Genomic DNA, 19,277 nt, shown 5'->3' on the forward strand with positions numbered 1-19,277 from the left:
GTTTGTCTGTTTGTGTGTGTGTGTGTGTGTGTGTAATGCTGAATCAGTCCTAACAAGTGCCCCCTTTGGTAACTGGTCATTGAAGTTATACTAAGCCCTGTGTGTTTTTAATATGGCAGATCCTGAAGATGTAACACAGAAGCCGATTCCACCTAACAAAAAGCCAACACAACGTGAGTATAAGAGTAATCAGAACATTGATTTTCTATTCCTATACAATTATTTTTCAGTGTACATGACTAGGTTTGGGTTATAAATGGCATTGTATGTCATGAGTTGTCATCCATCCGTCTCAGAAAACAATGGAGGAGTGTGCTCTGATGAGTATAAGACAAGTAGATGCTAAATTTGCCTTAGTCCAATGTTTTGCTTTGTTTTTTGCCCGATGTGTGAGCGAACTTTCCATAACACTGATAATTCATGCACATAGGGTCTAATAATGCAGCCCACTTCAGGCTACGTATAGGGCAGGACAAACATCCAAATAATGCATCCTTGACTACATGTGTACATGAATGTGAACATGTGTCACCATCAAAGGTGTGATTTCCAAGATATTGGGCCTAGAGTCAGGTCATGCCATGGGGACATGGCCTTTCCAGACTATTTACGGAGGGGAAATTGCAGCAGAACACAGACTTCCATTTGGGTGAAAAATAAAAGCATTGGTTACAAAATTGAAAAGGGGTCAGTGGGTAAAGATATACGTGCAAATGCTGCTTGAACACCTTCCTGCCTGGACCAACCACTCTACTCAAGTAGTTCTTTGAACAGAGAGATAAAAACAGGCAAGAACAATTGCTGTTGCCATATGTTACGGCAGATTAAGTGGGTGGGCTGCTAGGGAGCTACTATGCTGTGCTGGAGCGCCCCCCTCTCCGGTGTGCTCCCTAAATCTGTTCTGAAAGTTCCTCCAATGCTTCAGAGCAAAATCAGGGACAGTGCAAGGTACATCTGGTGGGAAGTCTCATTGGGCTAGTTTTATTATTGGTGCTAGTGAAACTATTTTATTGAGTACCATCCTTTCTGCTTTAAAATATCAATCATTTTAACCTATAGTATTTCATTGGCAACCCCATGAGTGCCCAATTCAAATAGGGTTCTATGTGCATTGTGAAAACACCCGCCCCATGTGTGTCACTTACTGTTATCATTTTTTAAAAATCTAAATCGTTTTACCTGAAATATTTCATTTCTGGGAGAAAAATTACAACCGTGTTGTCTTCCCTGTTTAGGTGATGATGGCTTTAACTTGGCAGCTCTGTCCAGTTTGTTTGTGTGTGTGTACACCTAAAATGCTGAATCACTAATCAGTCCTAGCAACTACCCCCTGGTAACTAGTCATTCAAGTGATATTAAGCCCTGTGTGTTTTTAATATGGCAGATCCAACAGATGTAACACAGAAGCCGATTCCACCTAACAAAAAGCCAACACAAAGTGGGTATAAGAGTAATCAGAACATTGACTTGCTATTCCTATACATTTATTTTTCAGTGTACGTGACTAGGTTTGGGTTATAAATGGCATTGTGTGTCATGAGTTGTCATCCCTCCGTCTCCGGAAACAATGGAGGAGTGCGCTCTGCTGAGTACAAGACAAGTAGATGCCAAATTTGCCTTAGTCCAATGTTTTGCTTTGTTTTTTGCCCGATGTGTGAGTGAACTTTCCATAACACTGATAATTCATGCATATAGGGTCTAATAATGCAACCCACTTCAGGCTACGTATAGGGCAGGACAAACATCCAAATAATGCATCCTTGACTACATGTGTACATGAATGTGAACACGTGTCACCAACAGAGGTGTGATTTCCAAGATATTGGGCCTAGAGTCAGGGCATGCCATGGGGACATAGCCTTGCCAGACCATTTACAGAGGGGAAAGCATGAAGTACTAATAACTGTTCCAAAGTTTCTCATTGCGCAACAGAATGTGTTCCTCCCCCTCCTCCCTGTGTACTCCCTAAATCTGTTCTGGAAGTTCCCCCAACCCTTCAGAGCAAATTCGGGGACAGTGCAAGGTACATGCAGTGGGATATCTCATTGGGCTAGTTTTAATCTTCGTGCTAGTGAATCTACTTTATTGAGTACCATCCTTTCTGCTTTATAAAATATCAATCATTTTAACCTATAATATTTCATTGGCAACCCCTGACATTGACCATGAGTACCCAATTTAAATAGGGTTCTACATACATTGTGAAGCGCCCCCCCCCCCCCGGTGTGTGTGTCACTTACTATTATCAATAATAATAATAATAAAATCTAAATCGTTTTACTTGGAGTATTTCATTTCTGGGAGAAAGATTACAACTGTGTTGTCTTCCCTGTTTAGATGATGATGATGGCTTTAACTTGGAAGATGCCTTTGGTAAGTATTGTCTGCACTCCATGCAAGTCTAGTTTGTATGTTGTTTTTGAAGACAGTCGCAAATTCAAAGACAATAGCACGAGGATCTTTGAAAGTCCTTTGTACAAATAGCACTTCAGACCTCTGCAAACCTAAGGTTTTAAAGAGCAGTGTGAAGCTGTTTGCAAAAGGCTTTCAAACAGCCCTGTGTTGTGCTTTGAAGCAGCATCCGGCAAGATGCTGATGAGTTGAGATTTCAGTGCTGCTTTCTGCAGGGGTCTGAGCAGGATTTAAACTCGGCTTATCAACTGTTGAGTGGCAGTTAAATCCTGCTGCTTTGGCTGCACACACCACTTGCCTGTGAGGAAGTGGCACTTGCAGCTAAATTGAACTCTTCCAGCTCCCTCAGCAGCTGATGTCACCCTCCCAGATAGGTAGGTGGCTGTGGTTTTGGGGAAAAAATGGCCTCATGTGGCAAGACTGGCCCAAGAGCCAGAGCTTCCCTATCCCAGTTGAGCAGCATAAGCAAATATAATGGACAAAGCAGTATCCCAACTGTACAGTTGCATCAAACAGTTTACTTAAAATCGGCCAGAGAATTGCCTTTTCCATCTTCCGCAGATTTTAGGAAATGGTGCTGCAAGATAGTCTACAGTCACACTTTGCACACTATAAAAACCTTTGCCAGATGTTGCAAGAATGCTAGTCCCATCATCCCTGACCATTGGTCATGCTGGCTAGGGGTGATGGGAGTTGCAGTCCAAAATACCTTGAGGCACCAATTTCAGGCATCTGACCCAGCACTACAGATGCTGTTTGTGTTTGCCTTTCCCTTGCTCTGTGTATGCATTCTTTAGTCACTGCGGGTAATCTATACATCCCTCACCTGGATACATTTATAATTTGGGGGAGTTGGCAGGTGACATTCTTAGTGACTGCGGGGAAGTAATATGTATATTACAGTGGCTTATTGAGCTGCCTTTACTCCTGTACCAAAAGAAACTTGAGGGAAGAGAGGCGAAGTTATTTATCCTGCTTGGTCTGGAACAACTCCTCCCCAAGGAGCTTAGGGTCTTCTAAATAGTTCTCCCCATCCCCATTTTATTCTCACAACAATGCTGTGAGATACATTTTGCTGAGAGACAGGCCCAAGATCACCTAATCAGTTCCATGGCTGAGTGAAGATTTGAACCCTGGTTTCCCAGATCCTAATAGCCCTGTGCCAAACCCCTCCTTAAATTTGGATGGGTTTCTGAGGGTATGAAAGCTGCTGAACAAGAAAGTGATGGAATAACCTGAGAGCATGCCAGGATGTCATGTACACACAGCTGTGGTATTGGCTTTAAGCTAGATTCCAAGTTTTACCATTGTGGATGGGCTTGTCAAGTACATAATTCTACCTAAGAAGCAAGGAAAATGGGATACCATTCCTACAAAATCAGACTATCAAGGTATTTTCTACTTCTCATATTTTGAAGTTTGTTATCTCTTTCTCTCTCTCTCTCTCTGTTAGTTGATGACCCCAAGAAGCCAGAACCACCAGCACCACCTCAGCCAAATCCTGGAAGTCATGGCAATACCGGTGGTAAGCTTCTCTAGAAATATTACTTCAGAGCGTAGCCTGACAGTATCAGTTATGGTCAGTAAACTAGAATCTAATATGAGATTAAAGAAGAGAGGTGATAACTTTCATCTGTGCTTCGGTGAATCTTCAGATCTTTATAGTTCACCATCTGCAAGATTTACAGCTCAGTGCTGATATAACATTGCTGATGGCGTACCCATAGCTAAGGGATATGGTGTGGGCTGCAGGCACATGCACTCTCTCTTTCCCCCTCTCATTCTCACTTCCTTCCTTTGTCAGCAGTAATATAATGGAGCTTTATATCAGCATTGATTCTGGTTTAGTTTTAACCAGAACTTGAAGTGATTTGTGAACCTGGTTAGAGCTCATTTAGTGAGCTACTGCACCAGACCTTTTGCAGGAGACATGGAGAAATTTATAAAGGATATATGTAATGTAAGGCACTGTAGGTGGAGAGTGATGCCATCATGCACATGGGTGCTTGATGCCAACATGTTTCACAAAATGGCACTAGCATGGCTGTTCACTTGCCCCTCTTGAGCAACTCAATGTGAGTCTTACACGTTCTCCATAACCAGCTTAGCTGAATTATGTGGGCTTTTCTTCATGGTAAACATGCTTGGGATTGTAGCTATATTCATGGTCCCTGGAAAAGTGCCACAAACACCATAGTGTACAGATTGCCATAGGAAATATATGTTGTGGGTTTTTAGAAGACTTCATTCTAACAAATATTCTCTTTTCAAAGATTTTAGTGATTTGGATTTAAATGATGGTCAGGCACCCCCCGATCCACCAAAAGGTAAGTTTCTAGTGCAAACTGTTATAAATATACTTAGATATGTCACATTTGTGTTTTTTTATAATACTGAGGGATTATGATGGGGGTTCTCTGGTCCAATAATAATAATAATAATAATAATAATAATAATAATAATAATAATAATATGTTTCCCTAAATCAGTTGAGATTTAATTTAGCTGGATTGACTTGCATTAACTAAGCAAACCTTTTTAAAATATTAATTTAAACATTTTTAACAGTTTTCTACTAGCCAAAATAAGTTGAAATGTTTTATTTGGGGGTGTGGTGTGTGGGACAAACTAAAAAGATGGATTGTGCTGTGATCTTAGCTTTGGTGCTTACAGAAACTCAACATTTTACTTGGAAATCATCTTGATTAGAATACCTGTAGGTATTTTGAGATGGGCTTGGGAACTTGCATCTCTCCAGGTGATATAGGACTACAATCCCATCATTCCTGATCTTGGGGCTGATGGGACCTGGAGTCCTACAATGGCTAGAAGGCCACGTGTTCCCCATCTCTTACAGATGTTTCCCTTCGATGCTGAGGGGGTGGGGGTTAGGGGCAACGACACTGAAAACTTTGTGCATAAATACATGGTTTCCAGGGACAGGCATCTGAAAGTAAGTTAATTACAACTTTTTTAAAAAAAGATTTTAGTAACATTTCTATTCAATGTGCTATTAATTAATTTCTGAAACAGGAAATGTCTAAAAACAGGTTGGGAGTTGAGAAAGCTTGTAAAAGTATAGCCATGGCAAATGCTCAACTATACATCCTTGGTTTATTGAGCAGCTGTGGTTGCCTGGGTGGGGACAGGAGCATAAGCAGTGTAAATCTTGCTCCAGAGCAATCAGAACTACCACAAAGCTGTGGGGGCAGCGAAGAGATCCTACTCCAATATCTGCATCACATCCTTGAGAAGCCAACCAGCAGAGTTGTTCTGTATGGTCTGGAGGTTGATCACTCCTGACCAGGGGGTAGGGTGGACCTCTGGAGCACATGGTGCCTTTTCTGTAACCAATTGGCTAAACACTTTGAGGATAAAGTTGGCCAGCTATCCTGTTGTGGCATTGCCAGCCCAAATGTCGATAACACAACATTGTTGGATCCAGTGTTGTGGGATCGATTCCAGTTAATTTGGTCTGATGATGTAGACAGGATACTGCCAGTGCTGGTTAGAGCCTGTCAGTTGGAGTGGAGCGACCGAATTGGTCCCGGATGTGGTCAGTGCCTCATTGTTGTAATCACATGCCTCCCACTACTCTTAAAGACACAATGATGCATATTTTCTTAAACAGCCTGCTCTGAATCCAGCAGAATATAGTGACTATAGGCAAATCATCAACATCCCTTTCTTTGCAAATATGGCTGAGAAGGTGGTAGTGGAGCCACTGCAGGCATTCCTGGATGAGGCTGATTACCTGGATCTGCTGCGATCTGAGTTTCAGACCTGGTTTCAGAACTGAATCAGCCTTGGTTGCCCTGGTCAAGAAAGAGACAGTGGGTGTGTGACTCTGTTACTTCTGCTTCATCTCTTAGCAGCTTTTGATACCATCAACTATATGAAGTGGCTTCAGGTTTTCATACATTACTTTCTCTTAGCCCCCACCGCCAATATTAGTATAGCAACACAGCTGATATAGCTCGTGCTTTCTTTACCATGAAAAGCCCACTTTGTAATATAAATATACTAATGATGAATTATTATTGTTAATAGTTTTTGCATGAAATTAACCCCGAGTTGAAAGAGCATGAATGCTCATATTTGCAAATTCCTTTTGCTTTGGAGTGGACAAACTACAGTTCAGTCACAGCAACACTAAACTCTTGAATTTCTTAATTTTTTCTCAAAGCCACAATCACTTTTCTATTAGGGACGATGGAATAAAAACAGCTTCAGAGTGAACCAGGAAGTCTTTCTCAGTTGTCCGAATGTAGAGGGGGAAATGAAATTGCACTCAAACCAGGGAACACCCAAAAATTGCTTCTGTGGAGAAAGGACTTCCTGCTTCATTCTGAAGCTATTACTGGGTCTTCTCGGGACATGTATAACTCTAAATTTCCTTATAGCACTTGACAATCTTGGTTATTGGCTAAAACACTGAAAATGGAAGCAGGCTCATATCTTGCAAACCAATTGCTTAGTATACTGCCTGCACATTGTGCTTTATTAACTTTTGTTCTGCAAGGACTAAAGGCTTGCTTTTTAAAGAAATGAAACTCAAGAATCTGTTCCCCTGCTGGCCCTGGACCCAGTATCTGTTGAATTAGTTTCCAGTCCTGAAATGACAGCTTTGGGAATCTACTTTTCTATACCCCTTTGTACATAATAGCGGTTTCAGCATTCCTGACCAGACAGAAACTCTTAACATAACACAGTTAATAACATTGACTTTTTATTTAATAGTTTTAGTTTTCTGTTCTAACCATTCAAGGAACTAATGGCACAAGTGAGTGTCTGTAGTGGTGGCACTTGTACTGCTCAGATTTGTCTACATGCTCCTTGAAACTCCCTGTGAAGGTCCTTCATAGATAGGACACACTTAAATGATCATGCATGATAAATGCATGAATCACCTTGATTGAGCATGATAAATGGCTGAATAATCTTTGAGTTTTGATCTGGGGCTGGTTTTGCAAGGCTCATGCAGAAGACTCTGATAGTTTGAACGTTATTCTACATTTTAAGTAAAGAAGTGCAAACACATAGTTGTAATTGGTTATGTCTGCATGTGTTCTATGCACAGCTAATTGATGCTAACTTTGTGCACAGCTAACTTACTCATAATTTCTCAGTTACTTTTCTAAGAATAATTTATGTTGATTTTGCTTCTCACGCTGTTATGCACAATTTTTCTTTCTTAATGTAGGCCGTGCTTCTAATCCTTCTTCAGGTATGTGAGCTGTGCCAATGTTTGCTTTTCCATGTAGCAAGACCTTTGCAACTGCTGTAGGTTATAGCACACATGTCCTTGTTACATTGTTGTTTTACTTGTAACTTGCAAGTCCCTTGCAAGTCTTGGTGATACTGCTCATCATATGCTTTCCATAGGTTTGTGAGCTACTTGAAGGCACGCAAGGTTCTAAAAAGAAAAACAAGAAAACAATCCAGTTTAATTGCACAGGCAGTCCTTAATACCTTTTATCAAAGCAAATTTATTTTAAGGATAGCCTAACTCAAAACAAGGCAAGAGAGCAATTGCTTGTAGTTCTGGACCTCAGTGTGATAGAAATATGATTACAGTCATACCTTGGATCTCAAATGCCTTGGCTCCTGAAACAAAGTGGCTCCTGAACAATCTAAACCTGGAAGTGAGTGTTCTGGTTTTTGAACTATTTTTGGAAGCTGAATGTCTGACGCTCCTGTAGCCAATCTGAATCCGCACCTTGGTTTTTGAACTGTTCCGGAACACATTCTGTTTGAGAACCAAGGTACGACTGTAATAAGAAAAACAGAAGACGCATCTATGGATATTGATGAGCCAGTCATGGGTAAAACAAACACAAACAAAAGGATTGGCAAGACTGCAGGTAGAGTGAGGAGATGGTCCATCATGTCTGGTCAGATACCAAGGGATGTATTAGGTGAGGTTAATCTGCAGATGTAGAACAATAAGCAAGGGACCAAGATGAATTCAGACTGCTACCTTTTCACAGTATCTTCAGTACATCAGCAGTAGAAACAGTTGGTGTAGACCTGTGTAATAATATTGCGGCTCTAGTCTGACTATCCTCTCTGCTGCCATCTCACTTTTATACAGAAGTAGTGCAGCACTAACAACACTTTTACATTTCTTTCCCTCCCACTCCCACTCCCACTCACATATTGGGAAGGGCAGTTATGTGATTGCATTCAGCGTTCTCAGAAGGTTGTTGTGTATCATTTCCCTCTGACTTAACTGCTCATATCCAGAGTATTTCATAGTACAGCACTTCTATCTGGAAACTAAAAGGGTTACAGCTAATTGTTGAAAGGTAATATTCTAAGTATCTCTTCCAAGGAACTCTGAAAGGCTTATAAAAAGGGGGGAGGGAGAATCGCCCTGCCTTCTGGGAGTCTTAGGCCATGCCCAGCACAAAGATAAACAGCAAAATACATCTGGAAATGAAATGCAAGCCAAACTAAAATATTTAGAGAATAACCATCATTGAAACACCAACCCAGAAATTTCTGATGTGGCAATGAAACAACAACAATTTCGAAAGTTCTGTGTGATCTATAAAGTCTTCAGTTGCTGTCTCTCAACAATGAAGGGGACAGAGGTAACCTGAGGCAGAGATCATTCCAAAGTCAAAGCCCTTTAGGGATAAGTGATAGAGTACCTTTGGGTAAGCATTTCTGACAAGGAGCAGCAGCCGACTTTGAAAAAGTGTACCACACTATTTATATCTTTCAGTGATTAATAATATGCACCTTGCCTTTGATCGCTATTCATAATTGAGCAGAAGAAGGAACAATATATGAAGTGGCTTCAGATTTAGATGTAAATATTTATCTTGGTAATAGCACTGGCCCTTCATATACTGCTTATTTGTTAATACAAGAATCCTTCTGACCATCTTTTACTCTGCTAATATTTGAATTGGAAAGTAGAACACTTTTTACTGCAGTTGCATCATAAGGGGGAATAAAGAGCTACTGTTTGCAAAGCATATTCTAACAAAGTGTTTTCATAGGTGGCTCGGACTCTGGTGGCAAAGCGGAAGGTAAGCTTGTGAGGTTTTTTAATGGCACTTTGGATTCTTAACTCATCCCTAAAAGTTAACCTTTGTGCTGCAGCGATTTATATGTTTTATCCTTGCTGTGTGTGTTCTGGTTCATCAGGTCAGTTGTGGGACAGAACTATTACAAATGACATCTTACTGTGATATTAAATCATATCCAAGGGGGAGCACAATGTTTGACTAAAGCAAAGTCCAAAATGACCATGTTCACACATCACAGTCACCCAGGGTTGTTGGCTTCTCACATGCAATGTACCTAATTATTATTTTTTTAATTACAGTTGAGAAGGGGGCACAAAACCATTTTAGTGTCCACATATGATATGTGGGTTAGCCACTCCTAGTGTTTAGGATTACAGTACAAATGGCAAAATCTCAATGATGGGTCAAAACAGATCTAATAGCTGTTGGGCAGACTGGAAGTAAAATTTAATCAGGCAAACATGAAATGCCTGTGGGTGGCTTCATTTACTCAGAGTAGGATCATTGAAACTAATGGACTTTATTTAGTCCTATTCATTAATTTCAGTGGGCCTACTCTGAGTAATAGTTAGTTGAATACTACTCAAGTTTGCTAGATAGTATTCATTTTTCTGAAACAATAATACTTTTTCTTTTACATAGAAAAACTTTATGTAACTCTTATCAGAGGCGTCAATTCATTTAGTTGCTAACTGTAGGACTATATTCTGATAATTTAATATTAATCTATTCTTTAAGATAGGGATGGACAAGATGTGGTTCTCCAGCCTACAACTTGCACTACGACTCCCATGATGGCCATCCTGCCTGGTTCTGATGGGTTTTGGAGTTCAACAGGCATCCTACTTTTGTTTTAAGAGAAAGCAATCACATTGTAAAAGACTCACATATACACAAAATAACATGGTCTTAAATTTCTTTCTGTTTATATATAAAAATGCAAAGCTGTAGTCATGATGCAGTTTATGGTGGCCCTGTCAACTCCAGTGTGAAGAGCAGCCGGCAGGCAGGCAAGCAAACAAGCAGTGTGGGTGACAGGCAGCCCAGTTATGATGACTAAACATGGCTGCAGTGAGGTTTGACATTGGGGAACAGGTGCTTCACACAATGGTTTAGCAAGCCATTGTGTGAAGCCCCTCCTCACTTCTTTAAAAAAGGCTTGGGATTGGGGTGAGTTGGGTAGGGGGGCTTAGGCAACGTGGTGGGTAGGTAGGGTAGGGAGTTGGTGAAGAGTGGGTGGCAACAGGGTGGGTGAGGTTTGTAAGCAAAAGCCTTAGGTTTTTTTAAAAATATAATTTGATTTGCATCCATCCTATCATTCCTCACAGTTGGCAGGAACCTGTTGTCACTATATGATTCAGCCCTCCCCCTTTGAGCATTGTTTGAGCTTTTTGTAAGGAAACAGAAAATTGATGACCCTTCAAATTTCTGCTGAAGCTCTCGGATTTGTCATTACTTCTGGGAGGAAGTCTAGCCATCTGTTCCCCTTTCATTCCATCTGTTCTCCTTTCTATACACTTCCTTGAAACTTCTCATGAGCAAGCATCCCTTATCAGATCTGACAATCGCTGAGCCATTGCTTCCTCTGGAAGCAGATTGGACAGCAGTGAGTTGTAGCGTAAGAACACAGCAATTGCTCTGCTGGATCAGGCCAGTGGCCCATCTAATTCATCATTGTGCTCTCACATTGACTAACCAGATACCTATGAGATGCCTCCAAGCACATCCCGAGAGCATTAGAGAACGCTCCCCTCCTGCACTTTTCAGCAAATGGTATTCAGAAGCATACTGCCTCCAACCATGGAGACAGAGTGGCTAGTAGCCAGTGACAAATATATCCTCCATGAATTTGTCTTTATCTTCTCTTCCGGCCATTCAAGTTGGAGGTCATCACTGTTTGTCCTGAATCTTCTGACATTGAGCTGTGTTGATGTCCATGAGTTCTAGTGGTGTGTGTGAGAGAGAAAAACCTACCTGTATCCATCTTTTCCATACATAATTCACACATAATTTTATGTGTGAGCCTGTGAAGTACAGTCATACCTCAGGTTAAATATGCTTTGAGTTGAGCGTGTTTGAGTTGCGCTCCTCGGCAACCCGGAAGTAACGGAGCGCGTTACTTCCGGGTTTCGCCGCTTGCGCATGTGCAGACGCTCAAAATGACATCACGCGCATGCGCAGAAGCGGCGAAAAGCAGTGCGTGCGTGCGCAGACGTGCCGTCGCTAGTTACGTTTACCTCTAGATGCGAACGGGGCTCCGGAACGGATCCCGTTCGTATCTAGAGGTACCACTGTAATGACTGGTTTGAATACTTGGGTGTTCTTCCTTTCTGCCATGCCTGAACTCACCATGGACTTCTTTAAGAATATGGATTTTTCAGCTAGAAGCCAATGATATCGATGTTGGAAACCTACATTTCACAATATCTAGCTTGGATTTTAAATGGAAGAATTAGCATTTATTCTAATGCAGCTTTTTAAAAAAAATATTTTATTTATTAAATTTGTATACAGTTCTTTGTCCATAGAATTCAGGGTGGTTCACAGCATAATAGCTGAGTAATTGGAGCTGGAGATCTTCCTGCCTTAGGAAGTACTACTGGGTATTAAATACACAATCAAGCAGTCACAAACATTATGAAATGTAACAGTTATTTCAAAATTTGCATTATTTGAAAGCTGTGAGTGGGTGTCTTTTAAAGAAAAGGGAGCAAACACTATTGAATACAGTGATTTCTTCCAAGTGCATATTCTCTGGTGTCATTAAATTGCTCTTAAAAATGCTTTCTCTGTTATTTTTATTTATATGGCTTTTGAGAAGTGGGTCAGATTAAGCCTGCTTTCTACCTTTTCACAGAAAATCCAGGAATGTTAGCTGGAATTATTAGCTCAGTACTTGTAGCAGTAGCTGGGGCTGTGTCAAGCTTTGTAGCCTACCAGAAGAAAAAGCTCTGCTTCAAAGCAAGTGGTAAGTTTTTATATTGAGTTTCTTTTTGCTTTTCATATGTTGCCTTTAATGTTTCTATTAGCCTAACCAGTGACATGAGGAATCTTGTTTGTGCGTGCACGAGAGAGAGCGCGTCTCCATAATATGCATTATGACTGTATTAGAATTGTATTTCCCAGTGTAATTGGAGGCTTTAAGTTTGAAATGCGCCCACACTGGGCATTAGGTGATGTGTGTGAGCTGAATTATCTATGTGAAGTATAAATGTATCTAAATTATGTTTGTATCTACAGATGAAGAAAATGTTAATATGCAGAATCAACAAGGAGCACATTCTGAACCACCTGGTAAGGAATCTTCTTTATGAAAACAGAACTGAGTATGATTCTTTGCATACTTGAGATGTTTCAGAGTGGCTTTATATATGGAATTCTGCATGGTCTCTCATCAAGACAACAACCAAGGCTGGACTGAAGAGCCAGTGTGGTGTAGTGGTTAAGAGCGGTAGATTCGTAATCTGGGGAACCGGGGTAGCGTCTCCGCTCCTCCACATGCAGCTGCTGGGTGACTTTGGGCTAGTCACACTTCTCTGAAGTCTCTCAGCCTCACTCACCTCACAGAGTGTTTGTTGTGGGGGAGGAAGGGAAAGGAGAATGTTAGCCGCTTTGAGACTCCTGAAGGGGAGTGATAAAGCGGGATATCAAATCCAAACTCTTCTTCTCTTCTTAACATGCCTTCAAACAACTCTTGTTTTCACTTAACTTTGTCTTCCTTGCTAATCCTTTTATTAGCTTTATTTATTGGCCATATGTACCATTGTACCATATGGAGATAAAGGCACTGACCATTTTGTGCACATTCAATTTGTACGCCGTTTTCAGATCTGGAGTGGGCATGGCAGGGTTGGAATGGGGTGGGGCAGACTTGCACACACTCCACCTATGTGTGTAGTGACCCAGAATGCAGCCTCCGCACAAACAGAGAGTTTCCTACATATCTAAATGCCCTCAATTTGGAGGTTGGGCTTGGCTCATTAAGTGGGTGTGTTTTCTTCATTATCGGCTCCAAAATTGTTCGTCTGCCACCTCCAACTCTGTTTCATTTGCGGAGCTAGTAGAATCTCATGTGTCATCTTGGAAAAGATAGCTAATGCTAAAAATGTGTTGTATCCTCTATTTGTTGTTTAGAGCAAAATAGTTAAACAGAGAATAAAAGATGTGGGGTTGTTTTCAGCTAAGTTCTAGTCAAAGTAGACCCATTCACATTTGAGTTCCTAAGTCATGTGCATTCACTTCAATGGGTCTACCCTGAGTAGGCCTAGCATTGAACACCACCCATGGTTTTGCAAGAGTTGCCACATTCGGTATTTGCCGTGTAGCTTATCATTAAATATGTCCTTAATAATTGTACATCTTACTTGCTTGCCAGTACATAAAAGATAGAAGAGCTATTTATTAGTCCTCTTCAATGCTTTACCTTCAGATGGCAGGTTTTCTAGAGTTTCTTTTGAAGATAAATGTTGCCAAATAATTGCATTGAGCTGGAAACATTTATTAATGATCTGGTTGGTTGAGCGTAATGTGCTACTGCTACTGACTATTGGTGGTGCTCTGGAGTTTGAGAAGGCAATCTTTCCTAGCCATACCTGGAGATGCAAGGGGTTGGACCTGGGACTTCCTGAATAGCATATGCTCTGTGAGTGAGCTAAGACCTTTGCCAGCAGTAGCAGGGAATGACTTTTAATAACAGAAACATACAGTTCAGGTTTTCCCCATCTTGTCACTATTACCTTCTCAGCCATAGCCGCCCAGTAGTGGAACTCTCACCACTCTTGAGATTTGGCTGGCACTGACTTAATCTTTCAGTGCCAGCTGAAGTCTTCCTACGTTGTACAGTCATTTCAGGTGTAATCTAGACCAATACAATGACAGATGATCCATCCTGCTTCTGTTGGGCTCTGCGTACAAGTGTGTGTTGGAATGTGTGCATGCCAGGGGACACAGACACACACACGTGTTTTGTCGGAAATGAGATGTTACTGCATCAGAAACCCTTCAATACCAAGGGATAAAATGGGGGTGGGGAGCAGGTTTGTTTATAAGATGTCTAGCTCATTCTCTGCAGTGCACATGAAGTGACTTGTAGCATAAAAGCAATGACATTATCAGCTCACAAAAATATCTCTAAAAATTACAGTGATGAAAAGAACCCACTAAACACTATAAGCATCCAGCTAAATAAAAATGCATAAAATAGTGGAGAGTGCTACCCTTTAAATAAGTCTTTCATATCAAGATGTCTCCAGCCTGCTAAATTATGGAATTATGGAAACACCCATAAATTAGGGCTGCCATACGTCTGGGTTCCCTCTCACATTACCGTGATTTCAAAGGTGGAATTGACGTCTGGGGGGGGGGGACTTTGTCCTGGATCTTAGGCTTGTCTAAAAATAGCTCAACAACTTTTGGGATGTCCTACAAAAATATCTGGTATGCATATGTGTGTTTTAGGTTATTTTCGCCCCCTGCTTACATGCCTACTTTATTTTTTAATTGTATTTTGGTGCTTAATCAAAATTATGAATCCTAAGTAATCCTAAAGTAAAAGTGTAAGAAACAGTTGCAGCAAAAAAGGGAGGGGAATATGAATTATGATGAGGGATATGTGTTTAACCTGAAGATTACAAGGCTGAAGCTGAAGCAATTGGTGCGCAGCACAGTCTGATGCCTGTCTACTGAGAAGTAAGTGCCACTGTCTCCCGTGGAGTTTACTCCCTAGAAAGTGTGTTTAGTATTGCAACTTCAATTGGCAAAAAAGGTATCAACAATAATCAGCTAGTAGTCATGGTAGTGGAATGTTGGATGTCTGACAGCTGCCCCTTATTGTTGGTCCATAGATTAGGCCAATAAAGCAAAGCTTAGCAGGACTTGGCTTTAGGGAAACTTTAATAGAATTTGGACAGAACTGAAACAAGCTGGAAGCAGGAAAGATTAACTTTGCTGGTGAATTGCTGCATGGAACAAAGAAGCTTCCTATAAAAGAGAGCACAAGACAGCAACTTTTTCTTTTGTTTGTGTTCATAATGATCAGATAATTTTTCTCCATCTCCAAAGTGCATGGCTGTTAACTGCTGAGAGGGCTTTCAGGGCTTTTGGGGTTTAGGATGACAGAGGACTAATGTATTGCCCATCTTCAAAAAGCCCTTCACCTTCTAGATTGCAGTGGTGACAAAATGCTTCACTACTAGGAAAGAAGTTCCCATAGGTCCTGTTTTGGGGCTTTTGAATAGGCATGCTTAGGCATGGGCTGTAAGAAGTTTTAGCAGCAGCCTTTGTACTTAAACACACTTTTTTACTGACTTCAGGAAGTAATCTTTGAATACTCTAATCTGTTTCTCTTTTTTCCTTTTTAGTTCAACGCACACTTTTGCAGAAACAGTAGCATCATTTAAGATTAAGCGAAGGCCAGAAAACTGGACAGAGAACCTGCGTATTTCCCTGAAAAAATACCACACATTTCAAGCAGCAAAAAAAAAAAAAAAAAAAAACGAAGTTGCAAAGTAGAGTGAAAATAGTCCTGTTGAAAATGTCTTTTGAAAGGGAGAATGGACGTTTTAACAAATCTAAGTACTTGTATCTGTGGTTTACCCTTTGAAGTTCAAAGTTGCATACTTGCTGATTCCTGGCTTTAAAACAAATTTGTATTTGTTGGAAACTGTTGCTTTTGTCCGAAGACTCATATTTTGCATTATGGCAAGAACCTTAACAGAGGAGATGATTTTAATGTATACTGGTTAAATGCCAATAGGTGGGCTGCACCTGCCACTCAGTTGTTGGGAATGGAATAAATGTTTGCCCTCTTCATGTTCATGCCCTAAAATGCAGCACCTTACTTGTCCCCCATAAGAATATATCACAACCATCTGCCAAATGGATAGAAGTTAAGCATAGCCTTCAGGCCTATGCTACACATAGGGCTAAACTTCCTTGTCCCTAGAGACGCCAACTATTTAAAAACTGCATAACCTTATCCTGGCTTTTGCTTTTTTTGTCATCTTAGAATGTGAGCAATAGGTTTTTATATGTACATGTATTTGCCTTTGAATAAGTGATTAAGATCTAATGTCTCTTTTGGAGCATCTCTGATAATTGTACCTTTGCCTTTACAATGATTGCATAGGAGGTGGAGGTGCTATTTGCATTGCCTTGCTACTTATTCTCACTCAGAGCAAGTCCTATCTAGTATACATGTTACACCTGGGGCCTTTTGAATGCAAAATAACAATACAGTGGTACTCGGGTTATGAACTTAATTCGTTCTGGAGGTCCGTTCTTAACCTGAAACCGTTCTTAACCTGAGGCGGGCTTTCACTAATGGGTCCTGCTGCCGCCGTGCGATTCCGTTCTCATCTTGGGGCAAAGTTCGCAACCCGGAGCAACTACTTCCAGGTTAGCAGAGTTTGTAACCCGAAGTGTTTGTAACCTGAGGTACCACTGTATTATATTGAAATGAAGTGTGGAATTTTGGGGGTGGAAGGGGAGGGCACAGTAAAGCTGTGCAGCTGCATAAGCATATCATGTATAACTCAACCAGCCACTGTCTCCGAGCTGGAGTTGTTTTCTACAAGAATACCAAAAAATAATTTAGCAAATGCAATTGCAATTTAAAACTCAGTGATAGCATGTGCCTCTGACTATGGGATTTACCTCTTTATTATTCACAAGTGCCCTGCTTCCTCTTGTTTCGTATTTACAAAAAAAGTTGACATTCTTGTGACCACTTAGCTATATTTTTCAGTAAATGGCTTCCAACAAGGCTTGTTTGACCAATTGCAGATGCCTTTAGCTGCATACCTTGAAGTGCCATTAATACAGTAGTAGGTAATTGATCAGAATAATATGAACTGAGCACTCTGTATTCCACTTAAGGTGCAGAAAGGCTTGATAATGGTCACTGGGAGCATGAAAATGGATTGTTTTCATTGGATCTAAATAAATTCCTGTCTACATGATTTCAGTTTTAAGATTGTGGTAAATGTTTGGCACAAGCTGACAGCAAAAATTTAACCAGCTAAATCATGCAATGAGCATAATTTTTTGGAACTCAGATACTTTCTAACTAAGCATTGTGCCAATGTAAAATCAAAGTTATTGCATAGAATATGATTTCTGTATGCATGACTCTCGTAATCAAAACAATATTGGATGCCATGTTCTTACTTAAACTAGAAACTAGATGGTAGCTAGCCACACGTGTGGAGCATGGGTGCTTAAATTTGTTTCCATTTTTAATGCACACAGAACTCAAGATCAGTTCTTCATCGTATTATAAACTGAGCTAGGCACATGCTCCACAGCAAATGTGCATCAGTTAACCTAATAAGAATATTGCATTTTGAGGCAATATGTGCCACTGAATAAAACTTGCAAAGTGGCAATACTTTTTTAAAAAGGAAAATAATCATTTTGTAAACTACAAGCAATGCTAAGCTTAATATTGGAATGCTGCTGATTTCTAAAGATGTTTCTGTGTCATTCCTAAACAGCAGAGTCTGAATTTTGTGCCCATTACCCCCACACCTTTGCATATTTTATCTAATGCTCCATAGAACTCAGGACAGCTTACTTCACAATGACGTGTGCATAAAATTGGCTGCACTCCTATATGTATTTGGAAGTAAACTATATTGAGGTCAGTGGGGCTTGTTTCTGAATAAACAGACATACAATCAGGCCATTAATTTCTAATGGAAATCATTGTTTTATTTCATCCCATCTTATTTCATGTGTACTATGTGATAAAATGACTTAAAACAGTAGCTGTTTGAGTGTGCTAAACTTCAAGTAGAGTAAGGATGGTGGGCCTTTGCTTCTGCAGAGATTGCCGGACTACAACTGCCATCTTCGTTGACTATTGGCCATTCTGGCTGGCACTGATGGGAGTTGGAGTCCAGCAACATCTGGGGGACCACAGGTTGTGAATTAGTGTTGTGGCTCCTTAGATTGCAAGAACTTCTAGGAATTTGGTAATTAAGACATAATACTTGTGATCTTTTTTTAAAATAAAAATCAACAAAACCTAAAACTTTTTTGCTTGTCTGTATGTTTTTAAGGGGGTCTAGACAAAACGGCTGTATGATTTTAGCAGAGGCTTTGGGATTGAAAACCAAGAAAATATAAGTGGCTTGTCAACAAACATAGAATTGTAGACTTGGAAGGGACACCAAGGGTCGTCTCATCCAAACCCCTGCAATGCAGGAATCTCAGCTAAAGCATCCAAGGCAGATGGCCACCCAAACTCTGCTTAAAAACCTCCAAAGAAGGAGAGTTCACAACTTCCCAAGGGAGACCATTCCACTGTTGAACAGCTCTTATTGTCAGAAAGTTCTTCCTGGTATTTAGTATGAATCTCCTTTCTAGTAACTTGAAGCCATTGGTTTGAGTCCTACCCCCCCCAAGAGCAATAGAAAGCAAGCTTGCTTCATCTTCCATGTGACAACACTTTAGATATTTGAATATGGCTATCATATCTCCCCTCAGTCTCCTCTTTTCTAGGTTAAGAATACCCAGCTTCTTCAACCGTTCCTCATAAGGCTTGGCTTCCAGACCCTTGATCATCTTAGTTGCCCTCCTCTGCACACAATAACTGATGATGACCTGGTTTAGTTTTAAATTAGGTGAATATCTGGACTAGCTTTGGAAGGATGCCAGTAAGCTAGGAGTAAGCAAGAGGACCTTAGTATAGCCTCCATCATAGCTTTCAAAAGCCACGGTGAAGAGATGGGGCTCTATTACACCTTTTCATAGGTTTATAGTGAATATAGTTCTCCCCTTTAGCAACCTGGACTGATAACCTTATTTTATTGATACCCCCTACAA

The 19,277-nt window shown here is 40.6% G+C and overlaps 1 protein-coding gene across 3 annotated transcripts in view; it reads left to right on the forward strand.

Annotated features, from left to right (window-relative positions):
- CD99 (CD99 molecule (Xg blood group)) overlaps positions 1-18,483 on the forward strand; it is a 33,485-nt gene extending 15,002 nt beyond the window's left edge. Inside the window, exons 3-11 of one of the 3 annotated variants that reach the window (XM_083611108.1) lie at positions 120-173; positions 2,338-2,373; positions 3,866-3,937; positions 4,686-4,739; positions 7,616-7,639; positions 9,423-9,452; positions 12,310-12,420; positions 12,693-12,746; positions 15,812-18,483. In XM_083611108.1, the coding sequence (XP_083467234.1) occupies positions 120-173; positions 2,338-2,373; positions 3,866-3,937; positions 4,686-4,739; positions 7,616-7,639; positions 9,423-9,452; positions 12,310-12,420; positions 12,693-12,746; positions 15,812-15,840 (464 nt within the window). In that variant the 3' untranslated portion in view covers positions 15,841-18,483. Of the gene's footprint in view, positions 1-119; positions 174-1,331; positions 1,439-2,337; positions 2,374-3,865; positions 3,938-4,685; positions 4,740-7,615; positions 7,640-9,422; positions 9,453-12,309; positions 12,421-12,692; positions 12,747-15,811 lie in introns of those variants that run through there. The other 2 variants (XM_083611110.1, XM_083611109.1) reach the window with 2 other exon arrangements.
- Positions 18,484-19,277: the final 794 nt, after the last annotated feature.

The sequence above is a fragment of the Podarcis filfolensis genome (genome assembly GCF_964270895.1).
Source record: "Podarcis filfolensis genome assembly, chromosome: 4".
Lineage (NCBI taxonomy): Eukaryota > Metazoa > Chordata > Lepidosauria > Squamata > Lacertidae > Podarcis > Podarcis filfolensis.